The following is a 17,759-nucleotide window of genomic DNA, read 5'->3' as shown; positions in this document are numbered from 1 at the left end:
TTGAACTCGATTCGAATTTATTCTTCTCCCTTCTCATCCTCGAATTGGCAATTTACTTTGTCAGCGTATTAAGCGTAGATCGACCGTAACCGTAAAAACGAAAAAGATTGAGATATACAGCGAAAGAAAGCTGAATGTACCGTAAATAACGTGAAAATTACTTTGACTTTTGAACTTCTAACGAAATAAAAAAAAAAAAAAATACAATAACGTTATATTCGGGAAATTAATCAAGTTCATTATTCGATCCTCCCGACAATGCAAAACTTATTGCAACTCGTTTGGCATTGTTCTATCTTTTTACGTCGAAGCAAGTTTCGTCCAAAGGATCGTGCATTCCCGATAAAGTGGAAACAGACTATGACGAAATATCTGTACGGAACGAGTGCTGACAATGAGTCATCAGATGTGTAATAAGAACGGTGTTGTGCTTGTGTATTGCAATTTAATTTCGAGTGACTAATCGTATCTGCAGACGCGAGGGGAATATTATCGGATCCAAACGAGCGAAAAATTATTATCTGTAAAGTCTTTCCGCGAGTACAGGTTGAAGTGCTCGAGTCGAATTAAAAAATTATTTAGATGATATTTATCGATCTAATTGTAAGATTGCAGGGAAGTACATCGATATTTCTATCGAGTAAAAGTAGCTTCGTAAAAACATCGAACGACATCAGCAGAATCAGTCACGAGGATCGTTTCGTTCATAATCGTTAGGAGAACGATCGTCGGAACGAATCATACGTTCTGCTAATAACGTAAACACTGCATATATTCACGTATGTACGTACGATGATATTACCATTGAATTGCATTTAATATCACATCGCTGTAACGTCGGAGACAACGTTTCTTTCGAATAGCCGTTTTCTCATGGGAATGCTATAACAACGAGGATGTGGGTTTCATTAAGGGGTAATAACGCTCGACCTGCAATCAAATAGCACGATAAACGTGGATGCGCATCCGACACACAATCGAGGAACGACTTTCAAAGAAAATATGACTTCAAGGATCGGTTTGACTCGCTTGAAACGCAATTTTATTCAAGTAGCGAATAATTACAGGTTAAGCGACCCTATCTTTTCTGTGTCTAACGAATAGCAGGAAAGTATTATTTAAATTTCGTCCTTATTATCCTTATTATCGCGTTATAGTTTGAAAGAAATGTAATTTTGTTTTTAAGCACAAAGCTTAATACTTTAAGAAAATTCGTTGACAAACGTGAAAGGTACGATTGGCTTTTGTTTGTGGTCTAATTTTGTTAATTCTAAAAATGAAACGTCGCTAGGTTAATTGTTTCAAAATGATTTTCTAACGAAATTTCCCATGGCTGCGTTTTAAAGCCTGGTAACTTACGAGAATTTCGTTGCAACCTTCTGACAACTTCCGGATGACCGAGACGTTACTCATCGTCCAACTCACGGGTGAAGCTCGAGAAAAAGAAAGTTGTAAGTATCGTTGAAGACGTCGAACAAAATGCGCCAGATGATCCCGCTCACTGATTCACACGACGGGTCCATTTTTATTTCCTTAGTCATCGTCGATCCGATTCGGGAACCTATTTTTGTCCAGTCGTCGTTTCGTTAGTCGATCAAAATTTGACTCCAAATTTCTCTCTGAAAACATTCTGTAATTGACATTTTGATAAATTCAACGGGAAACAAATTAGAACGTAACACCCAGCAGACTTGACACGCGTATACAGAGAGTAAATGATCGAGAGCATGATATTCACGCGTATAACTTGATTTAGAATTCGTTGGTCTCGAAACGATGGCGTTGATGGTTTTTTTATTAGTGAATCGGTGGACGAGCGTAATTTAATCGACCAATCCAACCATCGTAGACGCACGACAGCTTCAAATAAGTTTCCAACGTCGACCAATCCGTGCAACTTACGTATGGATTTATTTATATTTTACCAAGAATATTTATATTTCATTTCCCATTAATTACATCTTTATACTACGTCTTTCGTATACGCGTTGAAGCTTCGTTCGCGCAATCAAATCAAGATCAAATGTTTTATTCTCTCAAATTTATAGAACTTCGAAGTTCGATAAATTCGATAGGGAAGAATAGGCAAGCTATTTATCCATTTTGTGACATCGTGGTCACGTCCAGCGATGTTATCTTCCGCTGCTAAATAATCAAACGAACGAAAAAATTCACATTGAAAAAGATAACGGTAAAATTCATCGCCTTCCCGTCACGTGAACAACATAATACGATGTCGCGTGACCACTTATCGATTCTCCTCCAAACGATTATCTGTTTGGAGCTCAGGGACCAGCACGTGGATGTCATCTTGCATGGATCGAACGTCATCGCGACGATTCACTTGGCCCGTTGCGATTCTAACTCTCTCGTAAGCCTATTAGCAGGCTAAGCAAACAGCCTGAGTAATCGGATTGGATCAAGAGTGCTCGCTTTCGCACGTTTTAACCATTAGTTCGGTTCTCGTGCGTGATCGCCATCTCCATATGGAAAAAAGCGTCCTCGAGTTCGGTTGCCACGCGGTTCGATTATTTTCATAGCGGTCCATGAACTGGTTCATCATGGTGCGCAGTGGTTACAGCTGCGAGAGCTTCGTTATTGTTGCACGAACAGGGATCTATCGTCGAGAGTAAGGATCGTTGGAAGTACGTGACAATATTTGCTTGGTCGTGGAACGCGTTTCTGCAAGCCACGCATCAGATGCGATCAAATATCGCGTTCTGAACTTGCGAACGGATAAATGTTGTCGTAATATCATGGATGGAAGTTTCATCGTCGAGATATAACAATTTTATTTCATTTCTCATCCAAAATAGAACAAATTACGTGTAATTTTTTACATTTGTTTTCAAGTTCTCGTACCGTCGTGCACGACAAATGCTGGTTCGTGTGTCTCGAATCTGAAGATGTGTAGTATCGGAAAAGGAGGGTATACGCTTGGTCCGTTGTATATTTAAGTTTGAGTTTCTCGGAATAGTACAAGTTGTAAATTTAAGGTATAAACTAAGGGGCGTAAGAGTGCTGAGGGAAGAGAGAAAGAGTGTAAGTAGGAGTGTATGCCTTGGTGACGCCAAAGCTAAATGAGTAAAAGAGTGAGAGAAGGATGCGAGGGTTGAGGGTCAGCAATTTTTGACCTAAGGAGACGTGAGGAGAAGTTGAAAGCCCAGTGTTAGGGTAAGACGTACGAAGATATTGTAGTAAGTTTTTGTTTTGGGTATTGCTTGTACGGATAAAACTAAACTTCAAATAAACGATTCTTTCTTGTCTTTGCTCTAGATCATATTTTGACACTACATATATTTCATAGGTCGAATCTATACAACAACAAAATTCTGCTTATCCTATCCTTTGTATTATCTTCCTGTCGATTTTATAATCAAATTATTTTGTCCTCTTGCTTGGACAATTTTCTAGAAGATGGATAGGTTTGTCAGTAGGAAATCGCTTATCAACGTTCATAGATCATGGCAGTTTTGAGTTCCACGTGCACGAAATTTAAAGCCTCGTAAGCTTTGGACAGGACGTCTTGGCCAAAGCAACGTGTAATATACATGTAATATATTTCGTCCGATAAAATCTTTATGAAAAGCGAAGAGCATTTGGTTTTTGTAAAAAGAAAAATAGATTCGTAACAGCGCGATATTTGTACGAACGGGGGATGAATATCCCAACAGTTCTATAAACTTCGATAAAATTCTATAGATTGAACGCTTAACGAATAATTCGAAGATGATTTAATTACGTCGATTACTAATAACGATTACGTCTCGTCGTACGGTGTTTACGTCCCACCTACGACACGGAGAGAACTTAAACTTAAAATTGGCTAATATATAAAGTTATACGAATAAGTGGTCCGGCGCTACTCAGGAATAGTTGCAGATGAAAATTCATGGACCTTCGGTTGGTTTCATTTCAGGTGGCCTGTGTGATGTCCTTTCCAGTTTGAGCACCAAACAATGTACCCTCATACTGTAAAACCTCTCAAATTCATCACTAATAACGATTACGTCAAATTCGTCCCTAACATTCCTGCATCGATGCCACAAGTTAATTTTCTCCCTACATTCCCATTCATTCGCAACTTGAGGAACCATCGATCCCGAGGTGCGATATCACTTGGGGCCAACTCTTTTTCTGTTCGATTGGTCGGATAAACGGCGACACTGTGAAAAGGTGGAATTAAAAAGCGGTCGTTCGCTTGGGAATCCTCGTGCCCCGCGTCGTTTTCACAGTCGAGAACGAAATATTTACGATATAGCAACGGGGATGACGCTCTGATGATCTCGTTGATACATGTTATCTGGTTCACATGGATTGTGTAACGTCGAGTTAACGCGTTTCCGTATTTTTCATGCGAGATAAGATCATTGCTTTATCTGTATCGAGAAGCTAGCGCCGTTTCTACGTTTGGTCTATCAACGACAAAAATTGAACGCGACGAATAACATCGCACGACCGAAATACGAACGAAGGTGAACGATACGAGGATGTTAAGCGATAAACGTTCCTAACATTTCCTTTCTTTGCTTCATCTTCTGACACATCTTATCGATTAGTATTACCACTTCCAAAATTTGATAGACTTCCACGTAACTCGTAATAGCAAGTAACTAACCATCGTTTATGTCGTAATGCTATCAAGTCGTACGAAAAGTTTCGTTTTACAGGGAAATAATGGATGCACAACATTTTCCGTTTCATATTATTTTATCGAACAACGTATGATCCGTTTTGTTCTATCAAAATAAGGATCGCAACGTTCGACAGATTAGGTTTCATGTTCGTATAAAGATGCATCGTTGTAAAAGACGGGTCTGTAAAAGAAAGACACTTTCCCGACAACCTAATATTTAACGAAGAGAACAAAAAATTGTTTCTCTCCGACGATAGAACAGTGGCTGCTGAATTTCTTTGCTAAAAGCACAGATTGTATTACAAGAGTAATACGTTTATATACAGAAACATCGGAATAGAGTTTAATCAAAGTCAAAGTGCTTTCGTTGGTAAGCGATTCCGACGAAAATTAAGTCGAACGAAATAATTGAATTAAACGAGTAAGTGCCTCTATTTACTTGTATGCGATATACGTCTGTTTCGTATCGTATCGTTCGATTCGTCGATAAAATAAGAATGCGCATATGTATCGCTTATCGAAAATTTCTTTCACACGGTGGGTAAGCGCACATAAACTCGGTGGGAACGTCTAACCAAGACACGCAATACCGTGCAGACGTCTTATCGTTGAACTATGTTGCGGTTCTTCTGCTTATTTCAAAAAATTCCATCTATTTTCATATTGGTCTATCGTGGGAATTTGAATCGTTCAAATTGTATTCAGCTACGTAATTGTTTACTACATGTACGTAGCTCGAATGAGCTATTTGCCACATTTTCTTGGAGAATGCTACTTGCAGGGAAAATTGTTTAAATAATCTACGGTGCATATGGCAGTCCTTTCAATGAAAAACGATCAAGTCTCGAATAACTTCTCGAAGAAGTTCTTTCTTCCATTGTGACCAAAGTATGTACCTTTTTAGCGGTAAAACACACTCTTTATCTTGCACGGAAAGGATAATCGAGCTAAGGCACCTTATCCCTTTAAAGACTAATTGACGCTCGATTTGTATGGACAACTTTTGTTTACCTTTGCGGCCGAGAGACCTAAAGAGACCGGGTTGTAAAACGAGAAGAAACGGAGGGATCGGAAAGAGGGAAACGGAACGGAGAGAAGATTTTCTCAACCTATGTCGATCCTTGGTCCGTTGGCCGGTTCTTAGGGGTGTCGATTTAGGAGGGTAAATTCGCGGCTCCGTACTAGGGGAGAGTTCGTCGAGGGTTCTGATATAAAAGATTCGTTGGGAACCGAGGCGAAGATTCGATCACAGGCCATTGTACGACTTGGACTCTGTTCGCCGTCGTTGCCAGACACTGGCTGCCTTCTATTTTTCTCAAGGCCCACTGTTAAACGGCTCATCAGACAAACGAAGCAAAGTGCTCGACCTCTGGGAATATTCGCGGATCTTCAGAAACGCCATGGTCGGTGCAGGGGATGCGCGATATTAAAAGTCTAAGATACGACGGTTGGAGAATGCATCTGCGGTTAGATATGGAGAAAATTGTCCAACTTCCTCCCTAACCGATTCGATTCCTAGATCTTTTAGATGTTTGTCGAGCGTATCTTGGGAGGAATCATGGACTGCTTACGCTTAGAAAAAAATAGAAACTCCCCTCTCCCTCTCTCTGCCTCTTTCTCTCTGCCTGTCGGAGTAAACAGAAGGAATAGAACAGTGCTTCAGTCCACGTTCAACTGGCAATTAGAAAATATCGGTAGAAAATTGGACGCATGTATATAATAGAGAAAATTGGTCTCAAAATGTGATATATCCTAGAAATATTTCGCAACTTGGATCTTGCTTTTCCTGCGACACATTTTCGAGCTTTTACTCGTGTTCTCTCTTTTCTTTCCTGTTTGCTCGTGCGATTGTGTTGCGTGTATTTTTCTGGGTCTCTTTTGGTATGTCGTTTAGTTTTATCTCGTTCAGTTTTTGTCTCGTTAATCGATCGATTTCGTTGATTACAGAATATTAATTGTCATTTTTTTTTTTGTATTATTGCAGAAACGCGAGAGGTCACCGGGAAAAAGAATGGACCGACTTCGACGAAGTTTCCGCGATAGCTTTCGGCGGCGAAAAGACCCCCACGTGCCGGAATCGAGTAAACCTCATCAATGGCAGGCAGACGAAACGGCTGTCCGTTCAGCTACCTGCGCTTTCCACGTTAAGGTACTACGGCCGACGATTTATTATCGCTTCAAGAACCAATCTTTTCATTTTCACCCTTAGAGTGCTGAATACTCGGGGCGTATGCGGTCCGTACGGACGGCGCGCGGCCAGCGCTGACGATCGCTGTGGACTGAATACTTTTTCGCTAGACTGAACACTGTTCATTGACTATTCAAAGCGCAAATCGTAATAAGTTATAGTAATTCTTTTGCGCGAGATTAAATGATTCAAGAGCGTTATTTTTTAGTATTAATTATTTATTATAAACATTGGAAATTTACAATAAACTAGAATTTGGGTAGTAAACTAGAAAACAATAAACTAGAAAACTAAATTTAGTGAATATAACGCAAGTTAATAATTCAGTTGTGCGATTACTGGTCGTATTTGTGCTAAAGGATCGTCATTTACTGTATTATTATCGTTAAAGTGCAACATTTGTAATAATACCATGTACCGATCTCGTGCTATTATTATTATTATATTTTGCGGAAAATATTGCCTTTCAACAGTTCGTCCGTAGACCAATATTCTCTCAAAGACAGTTTCAATTCTACCAAATGTCCAAATTGGACAAATTGTGAATGCAAAGTATTAAATAAAAAAAAAAGAGTTTCTTCGAACGCGGCATTAACATTGAAATTCATTTATATTTATCTCACACAAACGTAATAGTATTAATTGTGCGTAGGTGGTCGGAAAAATTGACAAACGCATATATGCGTTCTTAGTCCACACCGATGGCTTTCGCCAGACGCACATATGGGTCCATAGCGCTCTAAGGGTTAAATGGACATCTTCTATTCCAAAAAGCATTTTTAATATTAGACAAAGCCGCGTATTTTGCTTTATTAACGGATCTACTGACTAGACTCGACATTTACTCGGCCAAACTTACGTACGTGTAACGCGGATTACGAATTTGACCGTCTGAAAGGAAATGCTTTCCAGCATCGGATGCACGAAAACTTGTGAACGCGTATATAATCGAAATTCGGGCAGCCAACAGCCGTAAAATTGGCACGTATCCAGATAATCGATACTCGAATAACAAGCGTTCCATTATGCTTTCCCTCGATGACCTATAGTTTCATCGATTTCGATAGAGCATCTCTACATTGTCGAAACGTTCATTCGTTTGTCGTTTCATATTTATATGATGTTGTCACTTTTTCTATCGTATTAACACGTTGACTGCCACGATACCCGTATTCGGGTGTCAGCAAAGTTTCTGATCAGGCCACGAAACCCATATTCGCTTATTTGACTACTTGCGAAGGATCGTCGTAGGTATTTGAAAAGATATTCCATGACAATAAAACTGTTGAATTGTTATAAAAGTAATACGAAAATGGTTTATTAAAAACATTGTTTAGCATGTAAAACTTTAAAGCATTCTATACATAGCTGAGGTTGGTCAATTTGGTCAATAAGTTGTTGTTTTCTTCAAATTCTTTTGTGCCTTTGTTCGGCCCATTCGACGTCTTTTATTTGCATAACATAGTTTGCACGCGCGTCTAATGCCTCTAATGCTATCTGACTTACTAAGAAATAAGTTTTCAATTTTTCTTTCCGACATTGTAACGAATTAGGGCAGAGATTTTAAGTTATACCGTTCGTTGCTCGGCCAAGATTCAAACTGATTCTGTAGAAAGTGGAGAAATGAGAAACAAATGCGAAGGAATGGAAACGAAGGAAACGAGAGGTAAGACCGCCAGATGAGCGACTCGCATTATGAAAATATCGATGGGGGAGCACCGAGCAGAGAACGCGTTTGGTGTACTGCTGCACGCGTGGCCTGACGGAGATTTTTTTGAAAACAGGCGTGCCAGTCAACGTGTTAAAACGTCTTTGAATTTCAATATAAAAGTTGTGCACCTACAGTTTAGCTCTGATTTCTCTTATATTTTTGCAAATTACCCTTCAATCAATTGATCCAATCGATTTCAATCGTACAGTACCTGGGATGTGTGGAGGTGTTCGAGTCAAGGGGTATGCAAGTATGCGAGGAAGCTCTAAAAGTACTTAGGGTACGTAACACAAAATCCTTTAATAAAATTGCAATATCTTCCGTATAAAGAAACTACTTGAATCAAAAGACGATTAATACGATTCTTTGCATAATAAAATTCTTGCAGAACTCGAGGCGGCGACCGGTACGCGCAGTGCTACACGTATCAGGGGACGGTTTGCGGGTCGTTGAAGATGAGACAAAAGGACTGATCGTCGACCAGACGATAGAGAAAGTTTCCTTTTGTGCTCCGGATCGAAATCACGAGAAGGGATTCAGCTACATTTGTAGAGACGGCACGACCAGACGCTGGATGTGCCACGGGTTTCTGGCGTTGAAAGAGTCGGTACGTGTCGCTGAAGCGTTTCGTAGGAAGTTTCGTTAACTTTCTTTCTGGTTACGTCTCGTTACGTTAAATGCATGATTTTTCTAAATGTAAAACATTTTGAAATTGCAAGTTATAAACGCCGCGTTATAAAATCGGGGAAAAATAGTTTCAACCATCTACCTCGTTTATTTGAAAAATATCTTTTAGGAAATTACAAAGGAAAGTAATATTATCGTAGGAGTTTCGCCGATTACGAGTCAACGCTTATTATTCACCGTGTTCTTACAGGGAGAGCGTTTGAGTCATGCAGTGGGTTGCGCTTTTGCCGCGTGCCTGGAAAGAAAGCAACGGAGGGACAAGGAATGCGGCGTCACGATGACGTTCGATTCAAAAACTTCAACCTTCACGAGGAGTGGCAGTTTCAGGCAGCCATCCCTAACCGAACGATTGCAGGACTCGCGCGAGCGCGCCGTAGGTCAGTCACTCGTCTTCTTCGTATTTTCCTCGCAATTTTCGAAGGAAAAGTCATACGTTGTTTCCAACCATACTTCTACGAATACATATAATTTCTTTGATCAACTCGATGTAATCGTACAACACCGAAAATTAAATGGAATCATAAGCAAATTTTCGCCGGAGAAAAATGTTATGGAGATAAAACGAGTATATAGATAGGTATAATACGTTTCTAATGATCATTCGTTCCATCGCAGATGTACCTCCCATAAAACAAGTCTACAACCCTTTCGCGATCGAGAGACCGCACGCTACTCCCTCGATGCTCGAACGACAAGGTTCCTTCCGCGGTTTTACCCAACTGAACCAAGCATCGCCATTCAAAAGACAGCTTAGTTTACGGATCAACGATCTTCCTAGTAATCTTGAGCGCACACGTAGCCACAGTCTGGAACCGACGGATTTGTCACGGATGCCATCTGCTATCTCTCACATTGTACCTTTGAAGCCACCAGGTAAGCTTTTTAATATAATTCCCAGTAAAGAAGCGATCACGCAGATACGTACGACCATCTTGCCCGATAGAATCGTGTATTTTTCAATATATAAGAAATATAGCGCCATACATACGTAGAATATATATTATATTCGCGTGCAACGTGTGAATACTGCGATAGTATATTTGATAAGCTTGGCGTTCAAAAAGAGGATTACGATGTATAAAAGACAGATTGGAGATCTGAAAGTATCGTGAAATGTTTATAAAATCCGCGGATTCGTCGTCAATTGAATAATAAATATGTCGGATAATATTTCCATAAAATATCTAGTACTGATAGAGTCTTGTAATTATATGTTAACTACAAGATTATTTTAAGATATCGTAGGGTCTTTGGTTCGATCATCAAAATGTTTCTATCAAGTCGTTTTCTTCCATGTGCTGCATATATATTAACATATTTAAGCCACTCGCAACAACGAATAATATACTTCTTCATTTTTGCAATAGAATTCGAAGGATATGACGAAGGTCATTATTCCCTAATTCTGTTAATTGTCCATATTGCCTGATCCTCCTTTGATGTTCTTGAATGGTGTTCGTTTTCTCCCTTGTGTTCAAATATACCAGTGTACCTATAGGATATGTTATTCATAGTTCAACGAGTTGAACGAGTAGACGAAACGAGAAGAGAATTCAAACGTTCCTCGCGATAGCGACGATCCTGTAGTTTTCTAAATGTCTCCGTTTTAAGAAGTACCTCCTTGCATTTAATTTTGTTTTCCGAAATCAGTAGTTGGTTTTTACACACGATATAAAAATAGGATGACTCGGCATTTACAAGTTTGTACTATTTTACGACATAGATAAAGAAAATCTTAGATATTAAGCGATCGTAGATAAAAATTTTTTTTTTTTTTTTTTAAATAAATTGTATTTTTCTATTTTCACGATAATAGATCTGTTTTCTGCTTGTACTCGTACTTTCTTGAAAGAAAATTATTTTTGCTAAGTCACGATTCCGTTTATAACGTATAAACAGCTCACGAAATTATCTCGTTATCTTCTTCTATAATTCTCCATTCGGTTCGCTCAGTTCATGAAATATTACAAATCTGTAATTGTCCGAACTATCCGTTTGTTAACATCTTGTATATCACTGTTGGACGCTTAACACGTGTTCACGTGTCTGCAGCATGCGTTCTGTAGTTTCAAGCACCAGTTCGAAGCACCAAATTATAGTATGTTAGCAGTGTTTATTACGTAGAGTATTCGATGTATTAAAATTCTGTTCTTATTTTTACAGTTAGTCCAATACCTGAAATATCGCCTGCGGGCCAGGACAGCGTTTCAGCGATGTGTCAGCAACTTTCACAAGGGCTTTCGCTTCTCTCGAGCAGCGATGACTTTGGACCAATCCCTACGCAGAGCAGTACAAGCACTGTTGCTAAGCAGCTCTTCACTAGCACTACGATTAATAATACTCCATTAGGTATATCGCAAATTTTCCATGGAAAATGTAATACGACTTTTTCTTATCGTCTAATAGCGATTATTTGATAAAATCAAGCATATCGCCTACGGTAAGATTTTTCACAAACGGGACTCTAAGTAAAATAAAATTTCTACTTTTCTAGCGCTGATAAAAAAATTCTCTCTTTTTTTTACGTTATTTATTACTTAAAAGAATAACTCTGTGTTTTATCACATCACGAAACGTTATGTCGTTTTACAGTGACGAGCAGTAACTCCTTAGACGAATTAAAACTGCAAAACGGTCTGAGTCTGAACAACAACAACAACAACAACAATAACGACAAAAACGACGATCTCAGTAATCTGAACCATGTTGGACCCAGCTGGCAGGAAGCTCCATCGCCTGTTTTGGCTTCGAATCACAGGCTTACGCCCATCCTGAATAAAACCAGTAATCTCAGTCCTATCCTTCCAAGAACCAACGCGCCCACACCGATAATTATGAGCACTCCCGCACCCACCACCACCGTTGGTGTCTTTGGAACACCACCCTCGGCCAGTCCAGCTTTTAGTACAGCGTCTACGTCATCCTTGGGGAACGCGTCCACGCCAGCTGTGAATAGATCGCCGATTCCCGTGACTTCAGTAATGATTTCGAAGACAAACTCACCGACCACCAGCGTGGCATCCGTATCTCCGGCTTTGTCCGGCAGTATTATTAACGATACTAGCCAGATTAGCCAAACCTCGGTACCTAATACTATCTCCACATCAGCGGTGAGCAATTTTGAATTGTCAAGAGACACGGATTTCCACTTTGTAGGAATTATCGATTACCTTCTTTCTCTACATTTCGAGCAGTTCGCGTGAAGGAGAGAAATGCCGACGATGCGAATTAGATTCTTGAGCGTATCGATTATTGTCGCTAGGCTACCGTAGGATCGTTATAGAATTTCCAACTTCGAGTCGACGAATAACAGAATCTCACGATGTTCTCGTATCGTTCCAGGTCCAGCCTGTTTCAACGACAGCCGCGTTGCCAAAACCAGAGCAATGGTTAGGCAGTATAACCAGCTCGGTGCCACCCTCAGTGCAATCTCCTTCTCAAGGACAAACGAGTCCTCGACGAGCGCCACCGCTGCACGCGAGAGCCCTGTCGCTCGGTTCGGCCGCGATGGGACAGGCCACCAGGTCCGGTCCTTCGGATCCGTTTGACGCGGAATGGGCTGAGATCGCGGCGAGAAACCTGCGACAATCGAGCACGACGAACCCCTTCATAATGCCAAACGCGACTCAAGCGTTCCAGGTGCAATTGTAGCGCCAGGAGTTCATCAATAGCGTGGTCAAGTACTTCCGCTCGAACACATAGTGACGACTCCACGTCCGTTCGCGCTTCGACCTCTCGCACGACCGGAAGTATTACACGTGAAACGCGTCAAACGTCGACGAAACCGCGAAGTTTTCTCGAATGAAGTTTCCGGTCGGGCGACACGGTTCAAGCATCGTGCGATGTAACGAGAAACGTTGAGAAAACGAGCAGGAGCGGGGGACGGAGGATATACGTATCGATCTCGAAGAGATATGTTTAGTAGCAATGACGATAAACAACAAATCAGCACAAAACACGTACCCGTAAAAAAAAAAACGATGTTTTTTAGACATTAGTAGATTACGCACACATAGCCTCGATAACCTCGAATTTGGATACGAGAGAGAAGAGACAGGGAAAGGAGGTAAATTAACATTGCGTCTTTTGGGACCACGCGTTCGATCGCGTTGGTGAAGTGAACGTGGATTTATTTAAATAAGAGATTCGGGTCGATCGGTCGACCTGGATCGCACGATACTGTTTTTAGATGTCATCGCACCTTATTCGTGAAGGAAGCTAGATTATGTCGCTGGTATCGATAACTTAAATGTCTATCACGAAAGTACTTAATAAAACGAGGTGTACAATAATCTTGAGTAGTTTAGACTGAATACGGTTACCGTCGTTATGCATGATGAAGCGAAATTTCCACGCACCCAAGATTATGCTGCACCAATCTGATGTTTCGTCGAATATAACAGTAAAAGAGAAAAAAGAAAAAAACAAAAAAACATATATAACGTAAAAGTTACGAGAAATATAACGCGAAAACACGATGCTAGTAGCTTACAGTTAGTCCGACCGCGGGTCCGCGTGACGAACGTGACTCGACAGAAAAGTTATTTTTCTTTTCGAACGGTCGATGGCCGCGAATGAAAAATTCTGTCGAACTTACCCAGCTCGAAATATCAGGAATTGACAAGTTTTCTTAATTACGAGCAAGGAAAATTTTAGATAGGAGAATAAGTAGAGATAAAGACAGAAAAGAAATATATCGACGTATACCGCCCCTGGTGATCGATTTAGGGTCAGTCAGGATTTTCAGTAGATTTCATTTCTCGAATAACATTGATAGACACGAGCGTGTTACGTATTTATTAATTACTAAGATGTCGTACTCGATCTGGCCGGGCTTTGAATATTTTTGAAGTCTGTGACGGATTTGGCCTCGAGACACGATGAAGCAAGGAATGAATTGATACATATATATATATACATACATACATTGTCTACGTATTTGGTAATAATTTAGTAATTAATTGGTAATGCCAAGGACAATTTTCGATTCGCGATATGGCGTTGCAGTCAAGTGAAAATAAAATTTCTGTACGTGGCCCTACGTAATTCGATAACCAGGCGTTGTAAAACGACTGACGCGACTGAGTAGCGAAATGACGGACTGTGATATACACGGAGGTGTGGCCAGTACTTAAAGACGAGAATGGGGTCGAGCGGCTGTCGTAAATTTTGCTCGATGAATTGCGAATTTCCCGTCTGGAACGTAAGCAAGCGTTTACGAGCTTGGGTAGTGCAGAGTCTATCGTTCTCTAGCCGGCAGAATTAACTAGACGAGTCCTAAACACACGCATATACAACTTAGTGTACTTAAGAGAAGAGATTAGATGTTAACAAATTTCTAGAGTCAGTACTTACGTTCCACGCTATCGTTGTCTAATATCGTACGTGCGAGCGGGTCGAAGCATTCCAATGATCGTGTTAAAATTAAAAGCTTAATACGGACAAACGTTGCAACATCGTTATGATTTTGCGTAGCTGTGACGCAAGAAAGAATCGTAAGTTTCACAGGTTTCCAAAAGAATTCTGAAAAGGAAATTTAGTCAATGATATTCTATGAAATCGCGTACCGTCACTGCTACAGGATCACGACGACGATGCATAATTTGTCTGCGTAAGGCACTACAGACATTGTCTGCACACATGTTCCAAATATCTGCGGGTAACTGAAAGTTCTGCCAGACACAAAGTTGCAACATCTTCCAGCGTGTGGTATACGATAACGTAAAATGTAAAATGTTTGCATAGAATGTCTGCAAGTGACGCCATTAGATGACGATTCACGCGACTAGAACACGAGAGGTGCTTCCGCTTGAAACAAAACGAAAAGAAACCGCACAGAGAAAAATTAGAGTGACATAAAAGAACAAGAGCTAAAATATTCACGAAAGTCGTTTCACGAGCCAACACGAGAGCAACGATATACGGATATACGGAGTCGCGTTCTAACGTGAATTTATAATAAGTATATGATACTACGGATTGTTATATAGTTATGTCGGTTGTTGAACAATTACGGAGACACGTGAACGCTCTCCACATCCTATATAAAGATAAACACGGGGTTACTATCGCGTCTTGAAGCTTGTCTCCATTTCAGTTTACGTTCCAACTTTTCGTTCCTCCAGGTGTATTGATCCACGATGATTCAATCCCTTGCCATGTGTGCAGTAAGCGCTATAACTGTGCTCGTTGCTTCTAACAAAGGTTCTAGAATTCTTTTGACAAAAGCTTAAACAGTAGCGTTTGGAGGGAAGAGAATGGCAGATAACGAGATTCGTAAAAATACAAAGGAGTTGCAATTGACAAGGCTTGCTGCTTATAGAGCGAGATCCTTTACTCGTGTAAAACAGCGACGAGAGTCGCTACATCTGACGGCACTTAGTTACTTACTATTTGATGGAAATACGCACGTCGCAATTCGTTGAACTTATCCTAAGAACGCTATATGCCTGAATATCCTGAGATATCCTAAATGCCCGTATAAGACAAATATGACAAATTGTTCTTGAAATTTTCCTCGATCGTAAAGATCCCAGAGCTAAAACCGTACGTAACACCATGGCGAGGGATTTACATCGAACAGGGGTAAAACGAGGTGGGCCAATAACTAGAACGATCTCTCGTGATTGACGAGAAAGAGGGTACGTGTTCGATCGTCGTTTCGACGAATCGTGTGTGTGCATTGTATATAAATAGTAGTTATTTAAAAGAGAAGAGAGTGATAATAAGAGAAACGGAAAGGACGAGGGAGAGGAAGTAAAATTGAACAGGCGAAGAGAGAAAAAGGAGAAACTGAGTGAGTGAAAGTATGTGTGTAAGAATACGAGAAGAAAATGTTCACCGAGCCGGCGATGATCCTAACGCAAATAGAAACAACGTTCTTCGTTGCCGAGGTTTCGTTCAGTTATGATTGTAAGTTATCCTTGTAAATAGTTCGGTAGCGTTTCTCAGCACAAATCGCGTTGCTTCTACAGTTTAGGAATACTTTGTATTTAATGACGTCAAAATATGGTCTGTTCGGAATGAATTATCTGCTAAAAAATATTTTTTCTTTTTTTCTTTTTTTTTGCTAATCACTCAACGTCGTAATTGACATTGTTGTCGTTCTAACGCGCGTTCAATTCCGCCACGATCTTCGAATTTAAAGATTAGCGCCGATTCAAATATAAAATAAGAACCCAAGTGGACGCAAAGACGTTAGATTTCGAACTTTAAGTTTCGTCAGTGGCTAAACGGAGCGATGAGTATTATTTTCGTTCGCTCGAGAGATCAACCGATTCTGAACAGACTGTACCGCGACACGATGAAACGGAACACATCATCGACGCTCGTCATATGGGGAAAATCCAGCCCGATATCCTTCTCGATCGTTTGACGAGGTCTCAGCTTGATCTTTCGAGCCACCTTCTGTCCGTCCGGTAAATCAAAAGCAACAAAAGTAAAAAACGAACGAGTATCGACACAAAAGAGGAAGACGAAGAATAGAACAAAAGAATATGAAATAAAATAAAAACAAGAAAGGAGAGGAACGATTATCGAGTTGGCATAAGCGCGATCCGATCGCCAGGTACTTATCGCGAAACTCGTATAGAAGACACGCGTGGAAGAGAAAAGGAACTTTGATCGATCCATGTACTTAAATATTATACAAACACAACTTCTTCTTCTTTTGTTTTCATATTTCTTTCCATCATTTTTCATTCGGAAATGAACTTGGTAAACCCTCGTTCGGATTAGTCGACTTATCCGAATCCAAATAGTTCGACCAATCCGAACGAAGGCTCGATCAATGAACCGATGTCGAGGACGTCGTGAATGTTTGTTTCCATTGACGTAGCTCCGGATTTTTGAAGTTACTTCGAAGAGAACGAGCTACAGGGAATCGCGTATACAATATCGATTCGTTATATAATATCGTCGCCTTAAGTACTTATTGTTTTCTCTTCTCCTCTGTTTTTTATGTTTTATTTTGCCCTCTATATCGACGTACGCTGATCGTTCGTTCGGATTTTCGATCTTTTTTCTTTTTTACTTTGAAGAAAATAAAAACGAAATAAATCAATTTATCGTGGAAGGTGGAAAGTAAGGACTAGGACGTCAGGTTCCTGCGTGTCGTACTCTCCGACCGAGACTAGTGAATTTGTGATTGGTTAAATCGTCGAATGCGAGGGCAGCGAAACACTGGGATAAGGAAAAAAGAGATAAAAAAAAAAGGAAATAATATACGAACAGGTGCACTGCGTGCCAAATTTGAGGAAAGTGGAATCGCGATGTCTGTAAATTCTTTCGACAGGGCATCGTACACGCTTCCGTGGTTGTGTTGTACATAGTGTCGCCGATCGATTCCTGGATCAATGTACGACTGCGTGTATATTTCGTGAAAGTATCCTTGTTCGTTTTACAATGTATCTGCCTCTGTAAAGATATGATTTATTATAATATCTGTTGTGATTACCAAACTGTCTTCTTCCATCGTCTATTTCTATCCCTTCTATCTTCGTCTCTTTTCGAAACAAAGAAAACAGAAGAAACTGTTA

At 40.3% G+C, this 17,759-nt stretch overlaps 1 protein-coding gene across 4 annotated transcripts in view; it reads left to right on the top strand.

Moving 5' to 3' along the window:
- The window catches only part of LOC122571154 (protein numb), a 37,486-nt gene extending 19,805 nt beyond the window's left edge, over positions 1-17,681 (top strand). For 2 of the 4 annotated variants that reach the window (XM_043734536.1, XM_043734534.1), the window contains exons 2-10: positions 6,621-6,785; positions 8,744-8,815; positions 8,924-9,142; positions 9,413-9,599; positions 9,838-10,095; positions 10,590-10,610; positions 11,386-11,571; positions 11,815-12,332; positions 12,565-17,681. In XM_043734536.1, coding sequence (XP_043590471.1) covers positions 6,648-6,785; positions 8,744-8,815; positions 8,924-9,142; positions 9,413-9,599; positions 9,838-10,095; positions 10,590-10,610; positions 11,386-11,571; positions 11,815-12,332; positions 12,565-12,873 — 1,908 coding nt within the window. In that variant the 5' untranslated portion in view covers positions 6,621-6,647 and the 3' untranslated portion in view covers positions 12,874-17,681. The remainder of the gene's footprint in view (positions 1-6,620; positions 6,786-8,743; positions 8,816-8,923; positions 9,143-9,412; positions 9,600-9,837; positions 10,096-10,589; positions 10,611-11,385; positions 11,572-11,814; positions 12,333-12,564) is intronic. The other 2 variants (XM_043734535.1, XM_043734537.1) reach the window with 2 other exon arrangements.
- The last annotated feature ends 78 nt before the right edge of the window (positions 17,682-17,759 follow it).

The sequence above is a fragment of the Bombus pyrosoma genome, linkage group LG9 (genome assembly GCF_014825855.1).
Source record: "Bombus pyrosoma isolate SC7728 linkage group LG9, ASM1482585v1, whole genome shotgun sequence".
NCBI classification, from domain to species: Eukaryota; Metazoa; Arthropoda; class Insecta; order Hymenoptera; family Apidae; genus Bombus; species Bombus pyrosoma.
This window is presented reverse-complemented; position numbering and strand designations above follow the sequence as displayed.